Source organism: Diadema setosum, chromosome 19 (genome assembly GCF_964275005.1).
Source record: "Diadema setosum chromosome 19, eeDiaSeto1, whole genome shotgun sequence".
Taxonomy (NCBI): domain Eukaryota; kingdom Metazoa; phylum Echinodermata; class Echinoidea; order Diadematoida; family Diadematidae; genus Diadema; species Diadema setosum.
In genome coordinates, this window is record NC_092703.1 from 33,920,045 (window position 1) to 33,940,860 (window position 20,816).

The following is a 20,816-nucleotide window of genomic DNA, read 5'->3' on the forward strand; positions in this document are numbered from 1 at the left end:
AATGATGAATTATGAAATCTTCCATGAAATTCTATGTTCAAAGAAGACTGGCAGTTTTCATTACCTAGCCTGCGCTACCGTCAGACATTGCATGAAAACTAAGTGGACATACATGCAGCAGTGATATAGATCCACAAAGGGCTAACAAATCTGTTGCAGCTTCAGATACTAATTACATGTATAATGATTTGCTTCTTCGAATGCTTTAAAGCGACAGATATCCCGCAGACTATGATCACTCAAACTTGGCACAATACGAAGAATAATTATCACTTAATTTTGCACTGCAGCTTGCACTGAAGAAGAGCTAGCAATCTTCTTTCCATCATTTTCCAGGATAAGTCATACAACACACTCCAAAGCATACTTCAGCTGGAGCTTTTCAATCTACAGGATGCATGCCATGCAACTCTTCCCAAATAAAACTACAAGAAAGGAGATTGTGATCGTCACCTATGGAACCTTTCATGCGATTATCTGCATTGAGAAATACTACATGTCCCAGCCCACACAGACCTTTGATTTTTACAACTCGCCACGTACATGTATGAGCGCATATGGGTCAAAGGGCATGTGTGTGTGTATGTCAGCTCCTGCGGCCTTCGACGGCTCCTCCGTTCAAGCTTCCTGCTGCTTCTTGTAGTGGTCGGGGTGACGACGCATGTTCTGCTCGGCCAGTGTCTCCCCCTTGCCGGCCCTCTGGTGCCCCCTGTAGATCATGGCCACGCAGCCCAGCATGGTGAGAATGCCGATGAAGATGTTGACGTAGATGCGGAACTTGTTGCGCATAGAGTTCACCAAGTGAACGCTGGTGGAGATAAATGGCAAACAAAAAAAGGAGGGGGGGGGGGAGTGAACATCAATGCTGATGATGAGGCATTTAATTTACTACGCAACATCAGAGTAAGAATCTATCCAAGGGCTAGGGCTGTTCTATATCGTCCACATAAATCATTAACTTATCAAAATGAGGCCAACCTAGATTACTACCTTGCGTACACTGTATGTTTTAAACATGAGATTTCCATGTTCATTCTACAGATGAGCAACACATTTCAAAGGTAAAATAAATGTGCTGAAAATCTGACGAAGTACATGTAAGCTTGCATTTTCATAACATCAAATGGTGTTACCAGTACATCTACAAGCTACAGTACATCAGCAATGCCTTTCCTCCTTTTTGCATATCCTGTGAATGTGATTTGAGTAAAAAAATAAAGGGTCTAAGGATATTACATTCACACCAATCTTCAAAATCTAAGATCCTTTGGAAAACAGTCCATTACATTTGATCAAGAGGACAGAACATATGGCACAGAAAGGGAAGGATTTCTTGAAAAGATCCAAGTTGTGATGGTTTCAATTAGTAGAAATGAATGAGTGACAGCCCCCTTTAATAGTCTAGCTTCTTGAGTCTTTTTGAGATCAATGCCCTAATTCAAGCTGCTAAACCTTACTGTACGTATGCATCAAGTTTGGTGATGGCATCAAGAAAAAAAGAAAGAAAGAAAGAGTCCTGGCTGATTGCCCTCTGGTAACAACAAAGGTCAAAAGTTTATGCACTCATAATTTGCGCATATGCTCCTCAATATTCTGAATGGGAAAAATTGTTTGCTGAGAGCAACTGGACGGGACTCTTTTCTTCTCCTGGCAAACACATTCTCAGGATCAGGTCACAACGTGGACCGTGAGGATGAGCAGCTGCTTTAATGAATAAAAATGGCATAACAAAGAGTCCACAGCCTAGACCACAGATCCCCCTACATCTGCCTTATTATTCTACTCTACATCGTATTGTTTCCAGTATAATGCACATACATGTACATGACGGCTACGAGTCATTTGGACGCTTGACTGACTTACGAGACGGTATCAGGCACTTCACCGACAGTTTTGTACTTCCCAAAGAATACAAGAAGCCTCTTGTCGAAGTTGGATGTTGCTCTGGCACCGAAGTGTTCATGCTGTGGGCTGCCTTGGACTGAAATGGAACAACAGTAACAAGAACATCAACAAAAATAAAATTAACAAATACAAATGAATCATCTTTCATGGTATCACATCAATGCAATTAATTCCAAGTACTTGTAGGAAATATCTAAGCTCAACTATAAGCTCAACTAATCTCAACAAAGGCATGAGATGTGTTTTGTTGGCAGAGGCCAAGCATCTTTGCTTTACAAAAGATACATGTACAATGTAGCACTGAGACCGAGTGTGACACGCATTATGAACACATCTGAAGATTCACTGTGTGAGTTTCTTCAATTTGTCTTCCTCTACAGACTAAATTTGTTAAGATCGCAACTGCTGATCTGGGGCCAATTTCATAAAACTTGTCATCAGTGACAAGTTGTCATAGATGTGACAAGCTACTGAAATCATTGCATCTGATTGACTGAGAGCAAATTTGTCATAGAAATGTGGCAGTTGTCACTGATGACAAGTTTTATGAAACAGGCCCCTGTAAATTAACAAACATGTCAACAACAACAAAACCATAATGCCTCCAGCACCACTTTGTGGCGGAGGTATAAAAAAGGAACAGTGAAACTCGAACCCGTCATCTACTGCTTTCCGGGCAGCACACTACCACCACTCAAGCCTGTCCCTGGTTGCCAGAGGGAGACAAACTCACACAGGGTGCTGAACCTTCACCCCTCTGAATAACACAATATCTTTCTTTCACATCTGATGATGTATGCACAACAGCTGACACCGAATTTCAACTTTAAACCATACTACACTTTTTATCCTAACTTAATAATACAACTTAATGTCACGGGTTAATCCTTAATCACGATAATGTTTGGGGTTTCATCTTGTAGGAATTAAGTGAAGAAAGATTTCTGATTCTAACTCGAATCTAGACTCTTTTAAAAGGTTCATCTAGCTGACATCTACAGTATCTAAATTACTCAATTACCCAATTTACCCAATTACTACATGTATATCATTAACGAAGACAAGAACAATTTTCAGAGCAGCACATTTAGTGATGACAAGACAATAAAATTCGCCACTCTAAAAATTAAATCTATCGAAGAGTAACAATGTTAGGACTTTTCAGAGTAGAGAATTTTATGACCGACAACCTAAATGTAACCGTTAGTAAAATCTTTTAGACTTTCACCTCTGGTTACAGGCTCTTTGGTTGCAGCTTGCTTCTCGATTGGACTGATCTTTTGTGCATCACAAAGTACAGCTCTGCTTGTGCTGAATGACTGCAGACGCGGGTTGGTCCAGACATTTTGACTGCCGAGTTCTTGGGATATCCCCAAGCGACTCTGTGGGACTGCGTTGCTGGTTCGGTAGGCAGCCAGTGAAACATTTCTTGTACCACCAGCCTTGTTGACTGCTCGCAACGAAGAAAATGTCCCGCGGAATAGTGGGTAGAATCTTGATGACTGCATTGTCCCTTCTAGAAATGTGTGTAAGTTTGGCACGTGAAAAGTCAACCAAATGGTGTCTCGAGCCTCTACAATTATCTAATGTTACTAGACTATTAACTATTAGTAGGCCTACTAACGTTAGACCTGACTGGCTGGGTCGCTACGATGTAAACAAACCTCGCATTTCACGTTGCACCGTTGATGGTTAGAAACTTGCCAAGAAGGGCAAAGACGCTGTTCAACGTGCACCGTCCTTGTAAATGCTGATCTCCCAACTTCTTCGACCAGGTACGTTAGTCTTCAGCATTTCCAAGCACAAAATGAATGTCAAAAGCCAATCTGGTCAGTTTTCAAGAGTTAAAGATTTCCGAAAATGTCTCTGTTTGTCACCCAAGGTCTAGCTCCCACCTCCCTAGTCAAAATATGGATTCACGTAAAATGCACGTAGACTACGTCTATTGTTGAAAGCAAACCACCGCACCGTGGTGGTACACGTGAAACACGTCGCCTAAAATGGAACCCAGCTGCAGTGATGTGGTTTACCTTGGCAGATTACTTCAAAACGGAGTCGTACTATGACCTAGATCACCAAAATCTGACGAGCTAAGCTGTACAGCAGCTTCCTAAATTTCACCGGGATGCTAATGCAGGCCTGAGGCGAGGCAGTCGCGAGGATCGGGGATCAGGGAACCTGCAACTGACGAGGGGAACGTGCGGGGAAAGTGTCTGAGCATGGACGATCGCGAGGTCGGTCGAAGCGTGCACCAGCTGGGTCTAAACGTCTGTTTTGGCGTGAATCTCACGTACGACACCGTACCCTCGTGTTTTGCATTCATTCATATTCATAACATTGTTGAAAAGATATCATGCATATTCAGTATGGTGCTGTGTTGTCAGACCAAAACTCACCCTGTGTAAGCTGAGAACTGAAATGGTGGTGATTGAACTCTCGCTGTGAACCTGTCGTACTTCGAGAATTGGGTAAGGTCATGAGTAGTTTTAACAAAACAAAAACAAGGTTCGCTTTTTCCATTCCAGGTGCTGGCGATTTTATTAGACCTGGCTTTTTGATTTGCACCATACTGCCAGAAATGAGACACAAACCTGTTTAAAATGAATGAGCGCGCCTAGCCTATGTGACATAATCATGACTGTGTTTAGACCCTAGATAGTTACTGGAGTATTCATTTCATTTCTTTGTATGTCAAACTATGTTTAAAAACACAAACATGGAAATTTGAGTTTTGTCACACGCCCAACAAAATATTCAAACATAAGCAGTGGCAGATCCAGGATGTTGAAGGGGGGGGGGGTGCACCCGGTACGGTGGAGGGGGAATTCGATCTACTATTACCCCCCCCCCCCCCCCGAACTTTTTGGAGGAAAAAATCATGTTGATAAGTCGCATTTTGAGAGAACTTTTCGAGGAGAAACACTAACTTAAACATATTATTTCGATGACCTCAATTCGATAAATAAACGGCCTGCATCCCCCCCCTTTTTTTTTTTTTTTTGCTTGCAAAATCTAAAGTGGAAAATGAAACACTTTTTGTGTAACTGACAATTTAGAAATACTGACTTTGAATGGTCCCCCTTCGACTATCACGATCTCAGAGCGGGGAGGGAGCAAAGCGACCGAGCGGGGAGTGGGGAGGTAGGAGGGGTAACCCCCTCCTACGATAAGATTTTGAAAAGAAAAAAAAGTAATGTTTAACACTGTCGCATTTTGCCAGAGCACTTTTAGAGGAAAAACACTTGCTTAAACATTGTTATTTAATGAATAAAAGACCGTGGTTGGTCGGCTTATAAAATAGAAACAGAAAATGACACACCTCTTATTTTGTGATTTTTGACTTTGAATTAAAGTGCCTATGGCCCGTTCAGCTATCAAGGTCAAGCGGCAAGGGAGCGAAGCGACCAACTTGCGATGGGCGGGGTAATTAGTGGGAGAGCCGGGTTACCCCCACGGTAAGGACTTTTTGAAGAAAAAAAAATCATGTTTTAAACAGTCGCATTTTGAGAGTTTTTTTTTTTTTTTTTTTTTTTTAGAGAGAGAGAGAGAAAAACACTGTTGTTATTCAATGAATAAAAGACCGGAATTGGTTGCTTGTAGAATAGAAAAAGGAAACTAAAAGACTTCTTGCTTTGGAGTAAATATAGACATAATTGACTTTAAATGATGCACTTAAGCCCCCTGCCGTTCCACTGTCACGATCTGGACCCCTGATCTCGATCCATAAGATTGGGAAAGAGCGGGAAAAGCGTATACAGGGATCGCTTTATAAATAGGAAGCATCCTTCATAGCAGCATCGCTCTGACGACGGAGTAAGCGGGATTTTTTTTTTTTTCAGATCAGCGAAAAATTTTGAACATGTTCAAAATGTATAATAAATCAATCAGTTCCAAAGGAAATTAATGAGCTAGACCCTATTGAAATTAATGAGAACACATAATAGAACATACACATTTCACTGAATAATAGGCCTATTGTTTTATGCAGACTGTATTTTGTACCATGGACTGCATGTGCTCAGTGACGGATCCAGGAGGGGCGCACCGGGCGCGCGCCCCTTCGTAGTTTATTTTTATTTTTTTTGATAAAAAAAAAGAAAAAGAAAAAGAAATGGAAGGGGACACGTGCGCCCCCTTTGTTTTTATATTGCGCTCCGCCCTCCCCAGCCCCCCCACCCCATCCCGATTCCTCATGGATCCGCCCATGAGACTATAATTATTGCCCAAAATTCCATCATTACACACTCCCCCACCCCCGCCTCTTGAACCATAAGCTACACATGGCAGCCCGCTGGTGGATCGTTTTATTGCTAACAGTACTAACACTGAATAGAATTTTACCCCCCCCCCCAAAAAAAAAAACAACAAAACAAAACAAAACAAAAAACAAACAAACAAACAAACAAACAAAACAAAACAAAAACAAAACAAAAAACCCAATAACAACAACAACAACAAACAAAACAAAACAAACAAACAAAAAGAATCCAAATGACCATGGTGATGAATCGATTTTGCATGGATGTTTGTTCCCATTTCCGGCAGCGGTGGAACTTGGTTGGCTGTCGGGTGTTGTAGGCCCTACTAGTATTCAATGAACTATTACGTTCGTTATTCCGAAGGTTCATTAATCCAAATATGAAACAGGGTACTTATTCCGAGTGTTCGTTGGGCCGGAGGTTCACGTTATTCCAAAGGTTTGCTAATCCGAAAATGAAGGAGGTTTGTTATTCCGAAACTTCGTAAATCCAAAAGTGAAATAAGGTACGTAATTCCGAAGGTTTGTTATTAAGCACTGTCTATATTTCGGATTAACGAATCTTATCAGTTTCGGACTGACGAACCTTCGGAATAACAAATCTTATTTCTCCTTCAGACTATCTAACCATCAGAATTACGCAGCAAAATAATGCTCGAATTAAGGAAACCTATTCCATATTCGGATAAGCGAGCCTGCAGGTATATATACGGATCGGAATTTTGTGTTTCCAACAACGAACCTTTGTAATAACGACTTTTTTTTCGGATTTACGAACCTTCGGAATAACGAACATCACCCCCTTGTATAACTAAATACACTTCGTTGAAGCAAAACATTGCAGTGAGGTAGGCCTATTGACCGATTCGGGTTCGTTGAGGGCAGCAGACATTTTATGGCACTGGGCGCAGCCATGAGCTCAAATTGCGGTGTCTCAGCCGACCCCCCTGCTCTCCCCCACCCCACGGGCAACATGTTTATCACGCACTTGTAACAAAGGTTCGCGCACTAAGCAAGCATTCGCGCACTCAGTACGAGTCGCCCATTGGCTAAAACAACCATGCATCAGTTTCTCATTAAGCGCGCGTGAGAGGGGTGGGGAGAGAGAAGGGGGGGGGGTCGGCTGAGACACCGCAGTAATGGCGCTGCCCATGCCAAAAATACACATAGCGCGTCACAGAATCGGTCAATAGGGGAAGACTATTGGTAAAATACCTATACAATGCATCAAAGAAGCAACTTGCAAGACATTGCAGTCATGGACAGTGTGTGAAATCGGTGGAACAATGGTGTTGACGCCTTGACGGAGCAAAATAATGGGTGGCGGCACAAATGTTTGTGTTTGGTTGGTTCATCATAAGTGTATTTGTCTGGATTAAGCAGTTTACCGGTGTAGAGGAAAAACGAAACAAAACATCGGCGGCAAGAACTCCTGTGGTCGTCCAAATACTGACGCAAACTAATAGGATATCTCTCCCCTGTCCACAGCACATCAACCCGGCCCTTATACCATCCCAGCTAACATTTGGACTTTTCCTGAACATTCTTGAAACGTTCCAAGTTCATTATTTGGACGTTTTGTCAAAACGTTTTCAGAACGTCTTTTTGTGGAAGGTTTTCGACGTATTTGAAACGTTTGAAATGGACGTTACAAGAACATTTTTAAACATTAAAAAAAAAAAAAAAAAAAAAAAAAAAAACCTGTCGGAATTTTTAAGGACCTGTAGAAAACCTTTTGGACGTTATAGACGTCAGTAAAACCTTTCAAGAATATTCATAACATTCTGTGGACGTCCAGAAAATCTTTGAAAACCGTCTAGAACGTTACAAAACGCTTTTAAGAACGTCTAAAAGTCTTATGACCCGTTCCAGAACGTTTAGAGAACCTTTCATATCCGTCTAGAATGTCCAGAAAACCTTGTAAGAACGTCTAATGTTTATTTTTTATTGGGTATAAATATATAGTTATGAGATTATACAGGCACAATCTGGGATTAATGTACCCTAATTCTATATAATCCTGTCCTAACCAGTTCCTAATGTTCTACCACCTTACATCATATTCCCAATTGATGAATCTGTATCACATTATTTTATATACTAGCAAAATGTTGTAATGCATGAAGACATGGTGACACACACCATAATTAGGCCTATTAACATATGAAAATACCTCTTCATAACACAATTTGAAATTGTGAATAACTGAATAATAGCGTAGGTAAGTTTATTTTTAACACAGAAAGTTTGAACACAGCATAAATCTTTAGATTTCATTGTCTTTTATCTACATGTATTTCCGCTAGTATTCGAATCTTGTATTTTATTTGAATATTCATATAAACAGGCATGAATATTCATGATAAAGAAACCAATGACGAATACGTAGCAGACCAAATAAAAACGTTTTTAAACATTCATTAAAGACGAAGTCGACGTTTTTTAAGTCGACGTTTTCAAAACGTTTTCAGAACGTTTCCTAAACTTTTTTTTTTTTTGAGGTTCCGTACGTCTTCGTATAAAATGGACGTTTGACTTGTGAATGGGTAACAAGAGTTCCTCACCCCCCCCCCTCCTCCCACCCTCAGACTCTCTCACTCTTATCTTTCTACGCACACACATACACAAAGCTATATAGATAGATAAATAGGTATACCACCATTTTGATTAGATGAAATATATGAATTAATAAAGAATAAATAAAGGATAAATAACTAAAGTACAAAGCAAAACATACAAAACAGACTGAGAGACACACATATACACATACTTCATATGCTTTTCTCTAGACACTGAAAAATGATGACACATGTGTTTGGTTTCATTTTATCCTCGTTGTCTGTTCAATTTATTCTCTCCTATTCATGAACAAAAGTTTATATACAAGGATTATCTTACACATTATCAAATATTACAATTTCACACTGAAAAAAAAAAAATGCATCTCCAGACTCTAAGCAGCAGTAAAACCATCTGATGGGCCTACTTGGAAAAAAAGGTATGAGGGGATCACATCCACCTCTTGTGCACAATTCTACAATATACCACAGCTGTCAACATTCACTAATCAACATCAAGGAGTTTCCAAGTGTAATCAGTGAGATTCTTGCATGTTTCATGTACACCTGTATCTTGATGTGCACAAAAAAAAATTCCTGGATCAGAAATAATTTTAAATCTCTTGTCAGAAAACCAAGAGATATCATAATGACCCAGTAGCATGGGGGAGAGAGAGTTGGCCCGATTAAATCAATCTTCTATTCGCTGCCCACAGGGGTACATTTGAAAGCCACAACTAGAATTTAGTGTCAGCCAATGTGTACTGATGCATATGCTAACAAATAATATCCAACTCCAGTTGAGATATTATTCTGCTGCATGTGTGGCTACGTAGAGTTCAGTGATAAAGCTGTACACAGTTCATTAATGGGGATTTCCCGATACAGTCAGCCTTGCTCAAGTGGACCTCGCATAAATCGAATACGTGCCTAAAACAAAAGTCTTTTCAAGTCTTTCTCTTTATATTCTCTTGAGTTTAAGCCCTCATAAGTCAAATTTTCTCTAAGTTTTCTCTAAGTCAAAGTTGTTTCTTCAGTCCAAATAGATTCGACTTCGACAAGGTTGACTGTATATCCAAGTAGGACCAACTTCCCACTGCATTGTCTCCCCATATTACTAGGTCTTTAATTTTCAGGGAACTTTTCCCTGCATTATGAAGACCGGGCAGCTCCGATGCAGACACACAACAAAAGTTACTTCTGCCAACTTAAACCGTGACAGCGATGACAATTGTTAAAGTAGTATGTGTACAAAAATAATTTGGTTAATATGTAATCCTATACTCTTAACTCTTTATGTGCCATGGTGGAAACCCCCTGTGTGCCACGTTATTCTGAGACACAAAGGTAGTCATGCTTTGAGAAAGAATTCTGTTTTTCCAATTTGCATAACTTCTACAACTTTCTGTTAAGATGGGCATAATAGTAGGCAAAGTTAACGAGGAATGCCAAGCTTTGTTTCAATATAAATTGTATGACGAATCTACTTTTAATTTTTCTTTTGAATGACCAGTTGCTACATTACTGTAAAGGCATGACTTTTGCACATAAAACCGTGACAGAAACTTAGAATGTACGAGCAAATCTAGTTGGGAACACCGCTTGATAGTCAATCACCACATAGAATGCAAGCCGTATAATGAGAGGAACAAAAGCACGAGAAATGCTTTCATTGTGCCGCGGGATTAGCGATTTATCGATCGGTTTTGGCGGCTTTGTTTGTTGAGCAGAATATGCGAAGTTGGCACGCCGTTGACTGAGTCGGACGTGCGAACGTGGCACATAAAGAGTTGAGACTAAACAGTAGTCCTCTCAAGTACTGCATGCAAAGCATCTCTTTGTAAAGGATTTCAGCTCGTTTCTTTTCATCAAATTCTGAATGTCTTTTTAAGAGCCATTCAATACTTCACTGAAGGTGACTTTGACAGTGTAAAGTCAAATAAAAAATGGTAGAAGTTTCACCAAATGATGATTATGATACTAAGAACCTATGCAATCTAGCTTTATATAGGTGAGGTGGTCTGGACATCTCGATTCCCCGAGAAATCAGACCCACTAAATATATTTGGCATATACAGTATCTCTCTTACATGAAATCTGGAAACAAAAGATGAACACCTTGGTTTAGCCTTATCGATGCTGGGCAGACAAGACCTCGTATCTCAAAAATGTCAAAATTCATGAGTGAAAAAATATGGCAGCCAAAGCACTATAACAAAGGGATCGCCTTTCCTTTGACATGCCCTTGTGGCTTCTTTTTTGGGGTGAGACAACTAGGATTCAGACACTCAACTAATTGTATCTGATAATTCATGAAAAAAAAAAGTGATTTTCACCAAATTTGAGATGCAAGGTCTTGTTACCCCACTTTATGTCTCTCTAGACAAATTATGCATCATACACAGGCAGAGCAGCACGCACACTGATTCAAACATTTGAATTCTTACATTTTCTTTTTGTATCGTTTTGAAAAATAAACCATGCATTTCCTATTCTGTATGGGCAATATAGAAGCAAATTATGTCAAAACTCTCAAATGAACCACAGCTGGTTTGATGTCTACTAAATGTAGATAATTTCCTTGATTTAGTATGATCAGAGACGGTAAATTGGAGTCGTTCATAATTATGAACAGACGCTCATCACACAAACTACTGTACATGTATGCGAAAACAGAACAAAACTGAACATGATAATTTTTCACAATTATATTTTAATACCCTCATAGTGCAAATCTCAAGTTTGTCTGCCAGTCGGATAAACCTTGTTATAACGAGGGTGCATATTGGGAGATACCTGAAATAACGAGGCAACTCTGCATGTTCCATTCCATTTATATTCCTCTGTTTGAACCCCAGGTATAAAGAGGAAATTCCAGTGATCTGAGGCAGCTTGTTTTAATGAAGTTTCCCTGTATTACGTGGTACCATGCATCCTATTCATATAAAAATGCATCTGGGCCATTGGTCCACATGAATCGCGTATTATTTCACAACACTCACAAAGTCAGCTTGTAGGGCAGTCCAATTATCAAGACATTCTCCTCAGCCTGCAACATGGCTTCCCAACACCAACAGTTTGTGGTCAATATCTCTGCTTGAGATACACTCTTTTAGTGGTTTTCTATTAAAAACCAAGTATTTGCATTGATGTTCAGACTTTGGCATACTATAACACAAGATTACAAGTAGAGCCTTTCCTTAACTGGCCCGGACAGGAAATCGGCCAATTGTCCACATTTGATATGCAGGTGCTCTGACATTTCACTTGCCACACACAGAGTTTTAGCTTCCCAAACCAAGAAAGTACCAAATATATGTATCAACTTGTCTGAGGCCCTGATTCACAAATATTTCAATCTAACTTGAGCTTGAAGTAAGAGTTTCTGGTGATCTCTGAAAGATGGAGCTATGCATAGAGTGCCCTTTCTGTTCAGAATGTGCCCAGATGCTGGTATCTATGGGTTTCAGGGTGCTGTCTTGCTCCGGATGTTCCACATGGACTGTCATCATGAGGCTATCTCGTATCCAAGGGCGTCCAGATTCTGGTCAAGAAGCTGAAGAGAAGACTCTCGTAGTTTGGAAAGAAGCTGCCTGAGCTCTGGCTTGCTGAAGACCTAGAAGCAGCCAAAGAATCAGACAACAATTTTTAAGGCATGTTTGTATGTGTGGTAAATATGTGTTTATATAGTCTGATAGATAGATAGATAGATAGATAAATAGATAGATAGATAGATAGATAGATAGATAGATAGATAGATAAATAGATAGATAGATAGATAGATAGATAGATAGATAGATAGATAGATAGATAGATAGATAGATAGACAGAGATAGGCAGATAAATAGGTAGATAAATAGACAAGAGACCCGAGGGTCTAGCGCTCACCCGAGTATCGCAAGTTCACCTTTCACGCAGTCACTAATCTAAATTATTCACAGCTCTACCAAAATTTGACCAGGCATTCTCGAGTAGAAGATGAAAATGTACAATAAGGGCCCAAATTTTTTTAAGATTCCTTAATTATTGGGGATTGGGGCCCCCTGGGGCCCTCTGGGTGGGGCATGGTGCCCATTTTGATAAATTTAGATCCTGACTCCCGAGGGATGCTACCTGCCAAGTTTGACGAAAATCCATCATGAGGTTTTCAGGAAGAAGATGAAAATGTACAATTCAGGCCCCCATTTGGACCTTCCCAACCACCCCCCCCCCCACCCCTGCCCCCAAGAGGGGCACCCCTGGATCTCCTATGAACAAACACAAAACTACAGTCATTAATGTACTCACTCATAGTATTATCTTAGCTCTATAACTTCTGATTCTACAGAAGATTTTTAAAGATTCCTTCATTTTGGGGGTTTGGGCCCCCCTGGGGGCCCCCTGGGTGGGGCATGGTGCCCATTTTAACAAATTGAGATCCTAACCCCTTAGGGATGCTACCTGCCAAGTTTGGTGAAAATGGGTAATGGGGTTCTAAAGAAGCAGATAAAAATGTACAATTTAGGCCCCATTAGGACCCCTCCTCACCCCCCTCCCCTAGGTCCCAAGGGGGGCACCCCTGATTCTGCCATGAACAAACTTGAAACTACAGTCATCAATATACGAACTCATAGTATTAACTTAGCTCCATCACTTGTGGTTCTAGAGAAGAACATTTTTAAAGATTCCTTAATTTTGGGGGGTTTTGCCCCCCTGGGGGCCCCCTGGGTGGGGCATGGTGCCCATTTGAACAAATTGAGTTCCTAACCCCCTAGGGATGCTACCTGCCAAGTTTGATGAAAATCGGTCCTGGGGTTTTCAAGAAGAAGATGAAAATGTAAAAAGTGTACGCACGACGCACGCCGGACGCCGGACGAAGGGCGATCGCAATAGCTCACTTGAGCCTTTGGCTCAGGTGAGCCAATAAATAGAGATAAAGAGTGATAGACAAATAAATATATACATGTATATAGCAAGAGATGAATGGACAAATAGATGCATAAATAGATTTACACAGACAGGGACACAGTGTGTAGAAACCTTTTAAAGGTGTTACGCACTCTATAACCATGATACATCATCATAATTACCACCATTACTATGATTTATTCCTCTCACGACAGACATAAATATGCGGTGCACCATCATATTACCTACAAAAAGTCAGAGATCATAAAGGGCAGAATAACACAAGGAGGGTAAATTTGGGCAATGCTGTATAATCTTTACAGTTTTCTAACCTTCAATAAACACTGGAACATGAGTGTGTGTGTGTGTGTACATATATTCCACTAAACATACACAACCTTGGTATAACTCTTTAATGGTTACAGGACTGGCATCCTAAAACAATATTGGCAATGAGCTCTTTCAGGTAACAGGAAGATCTCTCTTGTAATCATGCCTCTGAATCACGATAGTAATCTTGATTTGAATTTGGAGATACGCACTTCATGACCTGTCCATCAAATTTGCAAAGCGTGCACTGGTAAGTGCAGCATAGGAAGATTGCATTACATTTTGCATGGTCTGTGGGTGGAAGAAAAGAAAACAAAGGGTCAAGCTACACTCCGCCTCCTCAATCACATTTTGGAGGTCAGGTCTTTCAGATGGAAAGTGCTCACCACGAATTAAGCAAATCAGTGTTATAGAATCAAGATTACAATGATTTGCTTTCAGACGCTGGAAATGTCTCAATTACAATCACAATTATTTGAAGAGATTACAATCATGATTAAAAGAGAGATTCTTCTACCATCTGAAAGGGGGGTTAGTCCATAAGTCTGAAAGACAAATGCTTTGGTTGCCAGAATAAGCACAGAAGGGAGGCATGAGGTCATACCGTGTAGAGCTGGTACTGCTCAGACGCCACAATGTCAGCCAGGACGAGAGAGTCCTTATACTGCTGTGTGGCATGGAGGACAGAATGCAGCAGGAGACACAATCTTGGCAGACACAGCTGTCTCAGCCTCTCCATCTGGTTCTTGCGCACCTCGTCAACTTCCTCTTCCTGTGTCAAAGGTCAGCATTAATACTCTTCATTAGCATCAGTAATCTATCCAAGGATCAGCATCAATAATGGAATACTGTAAACCAAGATATTTCACGGCATGAAATTTTCGTGAATTGTCATTGGCATTCAATGCATATAGTGTAGACAAGAACTTTTGTGTACATTATAATTTCACAAATCTTGGCTGTTGCTAAATTTGTGAAATTAAAATGCATGCTAACATTCCTTATCTTACAGCAGGGGATCGTTTGAAATGCTCTCCCATGGAAGCATGGGCACAGATCTTTCAATGTAAAAAAAAAAAAAGAAAAAAAAAAGGCAGACAATACAACATGATAAAACAATGGCATGATCAGTGTAACAGAAAGGATGAATACTTGTATTGTGTATGATGCCCTGGTAAAACTACACAAAACTAGGCTGTAGTTATACTTCCCGGTATTTTGCTATGTGTAGTTTGGACAGTCTGACAGCAAACTTCTCAAGAATCACAGAAATTTCCTGTGTAACTTCCTCCTTACACTTGGCGAGTTACTCACTTCCCACGAGACTTTGCATTGTTTGGTGTATAGAGTGGCCACACAGGGCTGAAACTTCCAAAAGTTTAGGCACATTAGGCAAGTTATCACTGGCATTCAGAATTGAAATCCAGAATACATTCTAATCTCAATTGCATGCCTTTGAGAATGTGTCCATTCTGACCCATTCTGGCCACTGTTGGGGAAAGGTCGGTTTAATTGGGCCCTGAAATATGACGGGCATTACGGGAGTGCAGCCGAAAATACTCAAGTATTGCATGCCACTGGGTATATTGTCTGTCAAAATCTAACGGTACCAGGATTGAAGAGAGCATTTAAATCGCCCCCATTCTTGGAATGCGACTGGCTGCCTCTCTTCAGGTAACAAAAGGGATTTTAAAGCACAAGTCAAACTTCATAGAGATGTGGGTTGAGTGAATGCAGCAATATTAGTAGAGCACATTATTGAAAGTTTGATTAAATCAGACAATGCGATCAAAAGTTATGAATTTTTAAAGTTTCTGATCAGTCACTGCTGAATGAGAAGACTACTACAGCTTGTGATCTTACATGTGTACAACAAAATAAAGAAAATATTTAGGAAAATTAAGATATTTTAACTTTTCTTGCATAATAAAAGAATACTTGACTAGCCTCTATCAGAAGGCAGGGGGGATAATATTACCCTTAACATGAAGAAAGTCAGTGTCAAGTCGATGAAATATGCACTTTTTCAAAAAATAAAATTTTGTGAAATTCTCTTTATATTTTCCTTTATCATTCTACACATGTGACATCAAACACTGTAGTAGTTAGTCTTCTTATTCAGCAGTGACTGTGCAGATACTTTAAGAATTCATAACTTCGGAACGGATTGTCAGATTTCCCCCCAACTTTCACTGATGTGTTCTACTAATATCAATGCATTCACTCAATCCACATGTACAGGAAGGAGGACTTGTCCTTGAAGTACCAAAAGGTAGTGCACTCTGAATGCAGGCAGAATGCATGCATCCGACAATACAGTAGAGAATATGTGTGTGCTGCATGCATTCTGGAATGGCAGTGACATTTTGTCTGTCATGCCTTTATAATCACATCCACTTCACGATGTTAAGGCCCGCTGCGCATTACTTTGCTTGCTGTTGCGCGTTTGCATCTCTTATATTCAAGGAGGGTGCACATTTCTGCCTGTGTAGAGCATGCATGTGAAAGACCAAAACAATAGGTTATTTCACATCGCTCAAACTTCGCATAGTTTTGTTGGTAGTGCAATCACGTGCTAAAAACTATGAAAGTTCTCGGGAAGTAAACTATACATAGTTTTATCAGTAGTGTAATCACATGCTCAAAACTACGGGAAGTTATCATGGGAAGTAAACTATGCATAGTTTTTCGTAGTCTAACTGTAGCCAGGGTATGCTTTTATAACAAAACTAGGGGAAGTTATCATGGGAAGTAAACTATGCATAGTTTTTCATAGTCTAACTGTGGCCAGGGTATGCTTTTATAACAAATGATACGAGTCGAGTCCACTGACCTGTCTCTGGTCCACCATCCATCCTCCATCCAGGAAGAGGAGGACGTTGTAGATGGTGTCTGACACGCCCTTGGTCTGGACCATGAGGGTCTGTTGCCAACGGTCCAGCTCCATCTGGGAAGGGTCCAAGAAACCAAGCACAGAAATGGGTCATGGCTCGACACAAGCACTGCCACCCACTACATCACTGTGACTTCTCATTACACCCATCAAGTCTTCAGGGAATTTGCAGCGGAGATGATCATCTTGCCATAATCACAATGGCCATCATCACAACTCTAAATTTCACTGCATCATCAAATTAAAAACTCTGAATTTGGCTGCATCATCAAATTGGTAACTCTAAATTTGGCTGCATCATCAAATTGGCAACTCTGAATTTCACTGCATATTTGTATCTTCCCCTGTACTGCAAGGATGATATTGAGGTTATTTGAAAAAATCGGAAATCAAAATTTTCAGGTGATTTTGAAACATAAAAATTGCAAAATGTGCTACAGACTTGATAAAAAAAAAAAAATCTGAAATCAGATTTAAATCTACAGAATATCATGCCTAGTACTGTAAAAGTGGATATTTTTGCAGAGTAAATTTTCCGCGCTCGGTCAGATGAAATCAATTTGCATATTTTTAATTCCACTCTGTGGTATATAGACATCAATTACTAGAACAATGGCAAGCAAAAATATTCACATGCTTTTATTTTCATGCTACTAACTTTCTGGTTGTGCGAAATGTGCAAAAAAATTCCCCTTTTACAGTATTTGACTGGTTAATGTAGCATTATGCATCAAGGTCTATACATAAAACTGCAGGACCAAGCCAGGCATTTTTTAGCAAGCCCTGGCTCACTGCAACTGCTCTCGTTTGCCTGAATTTCTTCTGTAATTTGGACTTTTTGAGTAAACATTGTTCAAATAATGTCTGACATTTTCCTAACACTTTTAACACCAATTCATAAGACAATGTCATTTCAGAAAAGTAGCCATTCAACGAGCAAAGAAATCCATCCAAACCTGAAATACTTGCTCAGGAAAATGTAGACAGCACACTGAGAAAAATTAATCCTCATTTTTGCTTTTGATAAATTAAAACTTTCCTGCAACAAAAAACAACCAAACAAACAAAAAAAGAATCAGAAACACAATATTCTTATCACACAGACATACCTCATATTCCTTGTGTTCATGCTCGAAGCGAACTCTCTCGTGAAAGTTGGCATCGCCTGGAAGAGAGGGCTCAGTTGGTTTCTTGTGGTGATACAGGGCAAACCAGTCATTGTACGCATCAAGAGCATCCTGGATATCAATTCACAAAAAGGAAAAATGCGTGGTTCAGTGTATTGACCAGTCTCCAACATGAAAATGTTGGCACTCCAAGGTAAAACCTCCTTCCATCTCTAGCATACCCAGATAAGGTGTGTCAACATTTGCGATTTCTTCATGGTTGATCTGTCATGTAATAACATGAGTAAACTCATTTCCACATTTTCATGGAGGTCTGCCCAGTGTCTGAGAGCAGTGTTGCCTCCTCCATTGCAGGTAGGCAAAGTGTAATCCAGGAGTGACATCACTATCATGATGTACACCAAAATATTTCCAGGACTGCCTCTCCCCCCCCCCCCACCCACCATGATAGACGTAAACTCATCAAGCTTGCACTGAGGAGAGGTACTCCTCCATAACAACAACACATACCAGTGTAAACTTACCATGTATCCCTTGATGCAGAGAAATTCCTCCATTATCAACAATCAGATACCTCATATCAGACTCAGTTCTGATTGGTTGGAATCTGGGGCATAAATTAAACAATTACCTTCCGAGTTCGGCCTCTTACTACCAAACTGCATCATAGTGCTAAACTGCCCCATAGCACTAGATTACCCTATTTTGGTACATAAGCAGTATGTATGTGATGCGTATGTATATGTACATGTACATAGCATGAGAGGTGACCCTCGTCTGATGCAATTGCAATGTAAGTAACTATGGCAGCAACTGATGTATAAACTGGCATGCACAGTCGCGATTGACCAAGTAAAGTTTCATTTAATTTTATTCAGTATATAAATCAGATATAGTCTTCTTTTATTTGGGGTACTGTTGATATCACTGCCTCTCAGGATCTCAACCCCATGCTATTATGGAGTAGCTTGCTCCTTGGGTCATAGCAGGACCTTAACTCCATGCTATGACCCAAGGAGCAATCTACTCCATAATGGGTCTAAGGCAATTACCCCCAGGGCAATCATCCCGGACCCTTCCCCTGGCCCTAACCCTCATCCTAATCCTGAACCTAATCCTAACCCTAATCCAAACTCCAAACTCTGAACCCTAAACCTAACCCTAACCCTAATCTTTACTCTAACCTTACCACTAACCAGTATTTAGCCTGGGGGTAATTGCCCTCTGGGGGTAATCGCCTGGATACGCCCTCGGGAAACTGTCGAATATGCCCTGAAAAGCAGTTCATATCTGCATACTATTCATACTCCACATAAAAATGGGAGAGGGGAAAACAGACAGACCACATGAGGAAACTCACCAAGTAAGCCTTGATGCAGAGATACTCCCGGATGGCATTGTCATCCTGGGGAGGAAGAGGGAGCGACCCCAGCCTGGCTCTCCAGTTCCGATGGATGATGTCGATGGAATCTTCCGGAAGCTTCCTGAAAACAGCTCTAGCGGCATCATGTTTCTTGGTGGCTGCAGAGAGCGGTAGAAGACAAGAGGGAAAAGATGCTCAGGAACAAAACAAATTATTTGATTTTCATGGCACTTGTTTCCTCAAAACATTTGCCCAATGTAAAGGTTTATCAACTCTGCAGGAAGGAAAGAATAACGGACACTCTACAAACTCAGCCCTACGTGCATTACATTTTATGAGTTCTGCATCTGGTGATGCTGTTGTTATTGTGGATAAGAAATGGGAATTTTCAGATACAATTATACCACGCTTGCATTTCATAGTCAGAAATGAATGCAAAACACTGCGCCATGATATCACTCATGATAATCTAAATTTTGAATTCCAAAATATGCCAACACTAAACATCTCTGAAACATGTACATAACACACATACATTCATAAATGCAAATACATATTACATACAGTGTATCATAATCATATAATATTTTGCTTTGTCTTTCCAACTTTTGTACTTCGGTCAACTAATGCCAAAAATGAGAACATTTAGTGTGTTGTTGTTATTTTATTTATTTCTTTTTTTTTGGGGGGGGGGGGGTACTAGAATGCATGTAGGAATACTCTCACCTGTGAAATGATAAACAAATACACTGTAATTGGGCGATTGATTGATTGATTGATTGAGGCCAATTTAGGCCATTTATTCGGCAAATGCGAAAAAATAACTGCAAAAAGTCTCCACTCTCACAAAACATATATGCATACATAAAAAGAAATAAAAGAAAAATATATGAAAAGTTGCAGTTTACAATCACAAATGATAATATGTTGACAACAATCTCACCGAGGAAAGCTCTGATGATGGCGTTGCTTTGCTTCACAGCCTCTGCCCGCTGAGATGGATCAAACACCAACCAGTCAATGGCTTCAATCTTCCGTCGATCCTCCTGAAGGAGTGGTTTTTAACAAACAAAAATCAGCACACTCATTCAAAGTACGATCAGATATCTCAAGTTTCACCAATTTTCAGCCCGAACATTCACAGAGACTCCAACTCTCCCGTTTTTGACGGGAGATCTCCTGCCGAAAACCCGTTTTTGCAAAATCTCCCGTTTTCCCGTTTGAGATTTAATTTCTCCCGCCCTGGCTCTTTGTCTCCCGTTGGAAAGGATTTCTTACATATTTCTATCGTATGTTGAAAAAATAAGCCTTAGATAGCACCAGAGAGCATCTAGAACCCTGGGAATTTCGAGCTTCGCACACATCAACTTTGAGTCTCCCGTTTGCTAGGGGTTTCAGGCGGGAGAATCTCCAGATCAGAAGGTACTTTGGGTTGGAGTCTCTGGATTCAACCTCAACTTAAAATGCCTTTGTCTTAGCTTCATACCACAAAAAT

General features: G+C 40.3%; 2 protein-coding genes across 2 annotated transcripts in view; both read right to left on the bottom strand.

The window, feature by feature from the left end:
- Positions 1-588: 588 nt before the first annotated feature.
- LOC140242788 (uncharacterized) lies at positions 589-4,067 on the bottom strand. Its single transcript, XM_072322545.1, has 3 exons — positions 3,134-4,067; positions 1,864-1,981; positions 589-808 (listed from the first exon to the last, which is right to left on the bottom strand). Exons 1-3 carry the CDS (start codon positions 3,411-3,413, stop codon positions 619-621), a joined length of 588 nt encoding a protein of 195 aa, XP_072178646.1. The 5' UTR covers positions 3,414-4,067; the 3' UTR covers positions 589-618.
- A 4,930-nt stretch (positions 4,068-8,997) lies between these two features.
- Positions 8,998-20,816, bottom strand: part of LOC140242486 (nuclear pore complex protein Nup107-like) — a 33,556-nt gene continuing 21,737 nt past the window's right edge. The window contains exons 19-24 of the mRNA XM_072322218.1: positions 20,265-20,367; positions 19,319-19,479; positions 17,941-18,069; positions 16,772-16,885; positions 14,543-14,710; positions 8,998-12,337 (exon numbers count right to left, since the gene is read on the bottom strand). Of these exons, the coding sequence (XP_072178319.1) occupies positions 12,230-12,337; positions 14,543-14,710; positions 16,772-16,885; positions 17,941-18,069; positions 19,319-19,479; positions 20,265-20,367 (783 nt within the window). The 3' untranslated portion in view covers positions 8,998-12,229. The remainder of the gene's footprint in view (positions 12,338-14,542; positions 14,711-16,771; positions 16,886-17,940; positions 18,070-19,318; positions 19,480-20,264; positions 20,368-20,816) is intronic.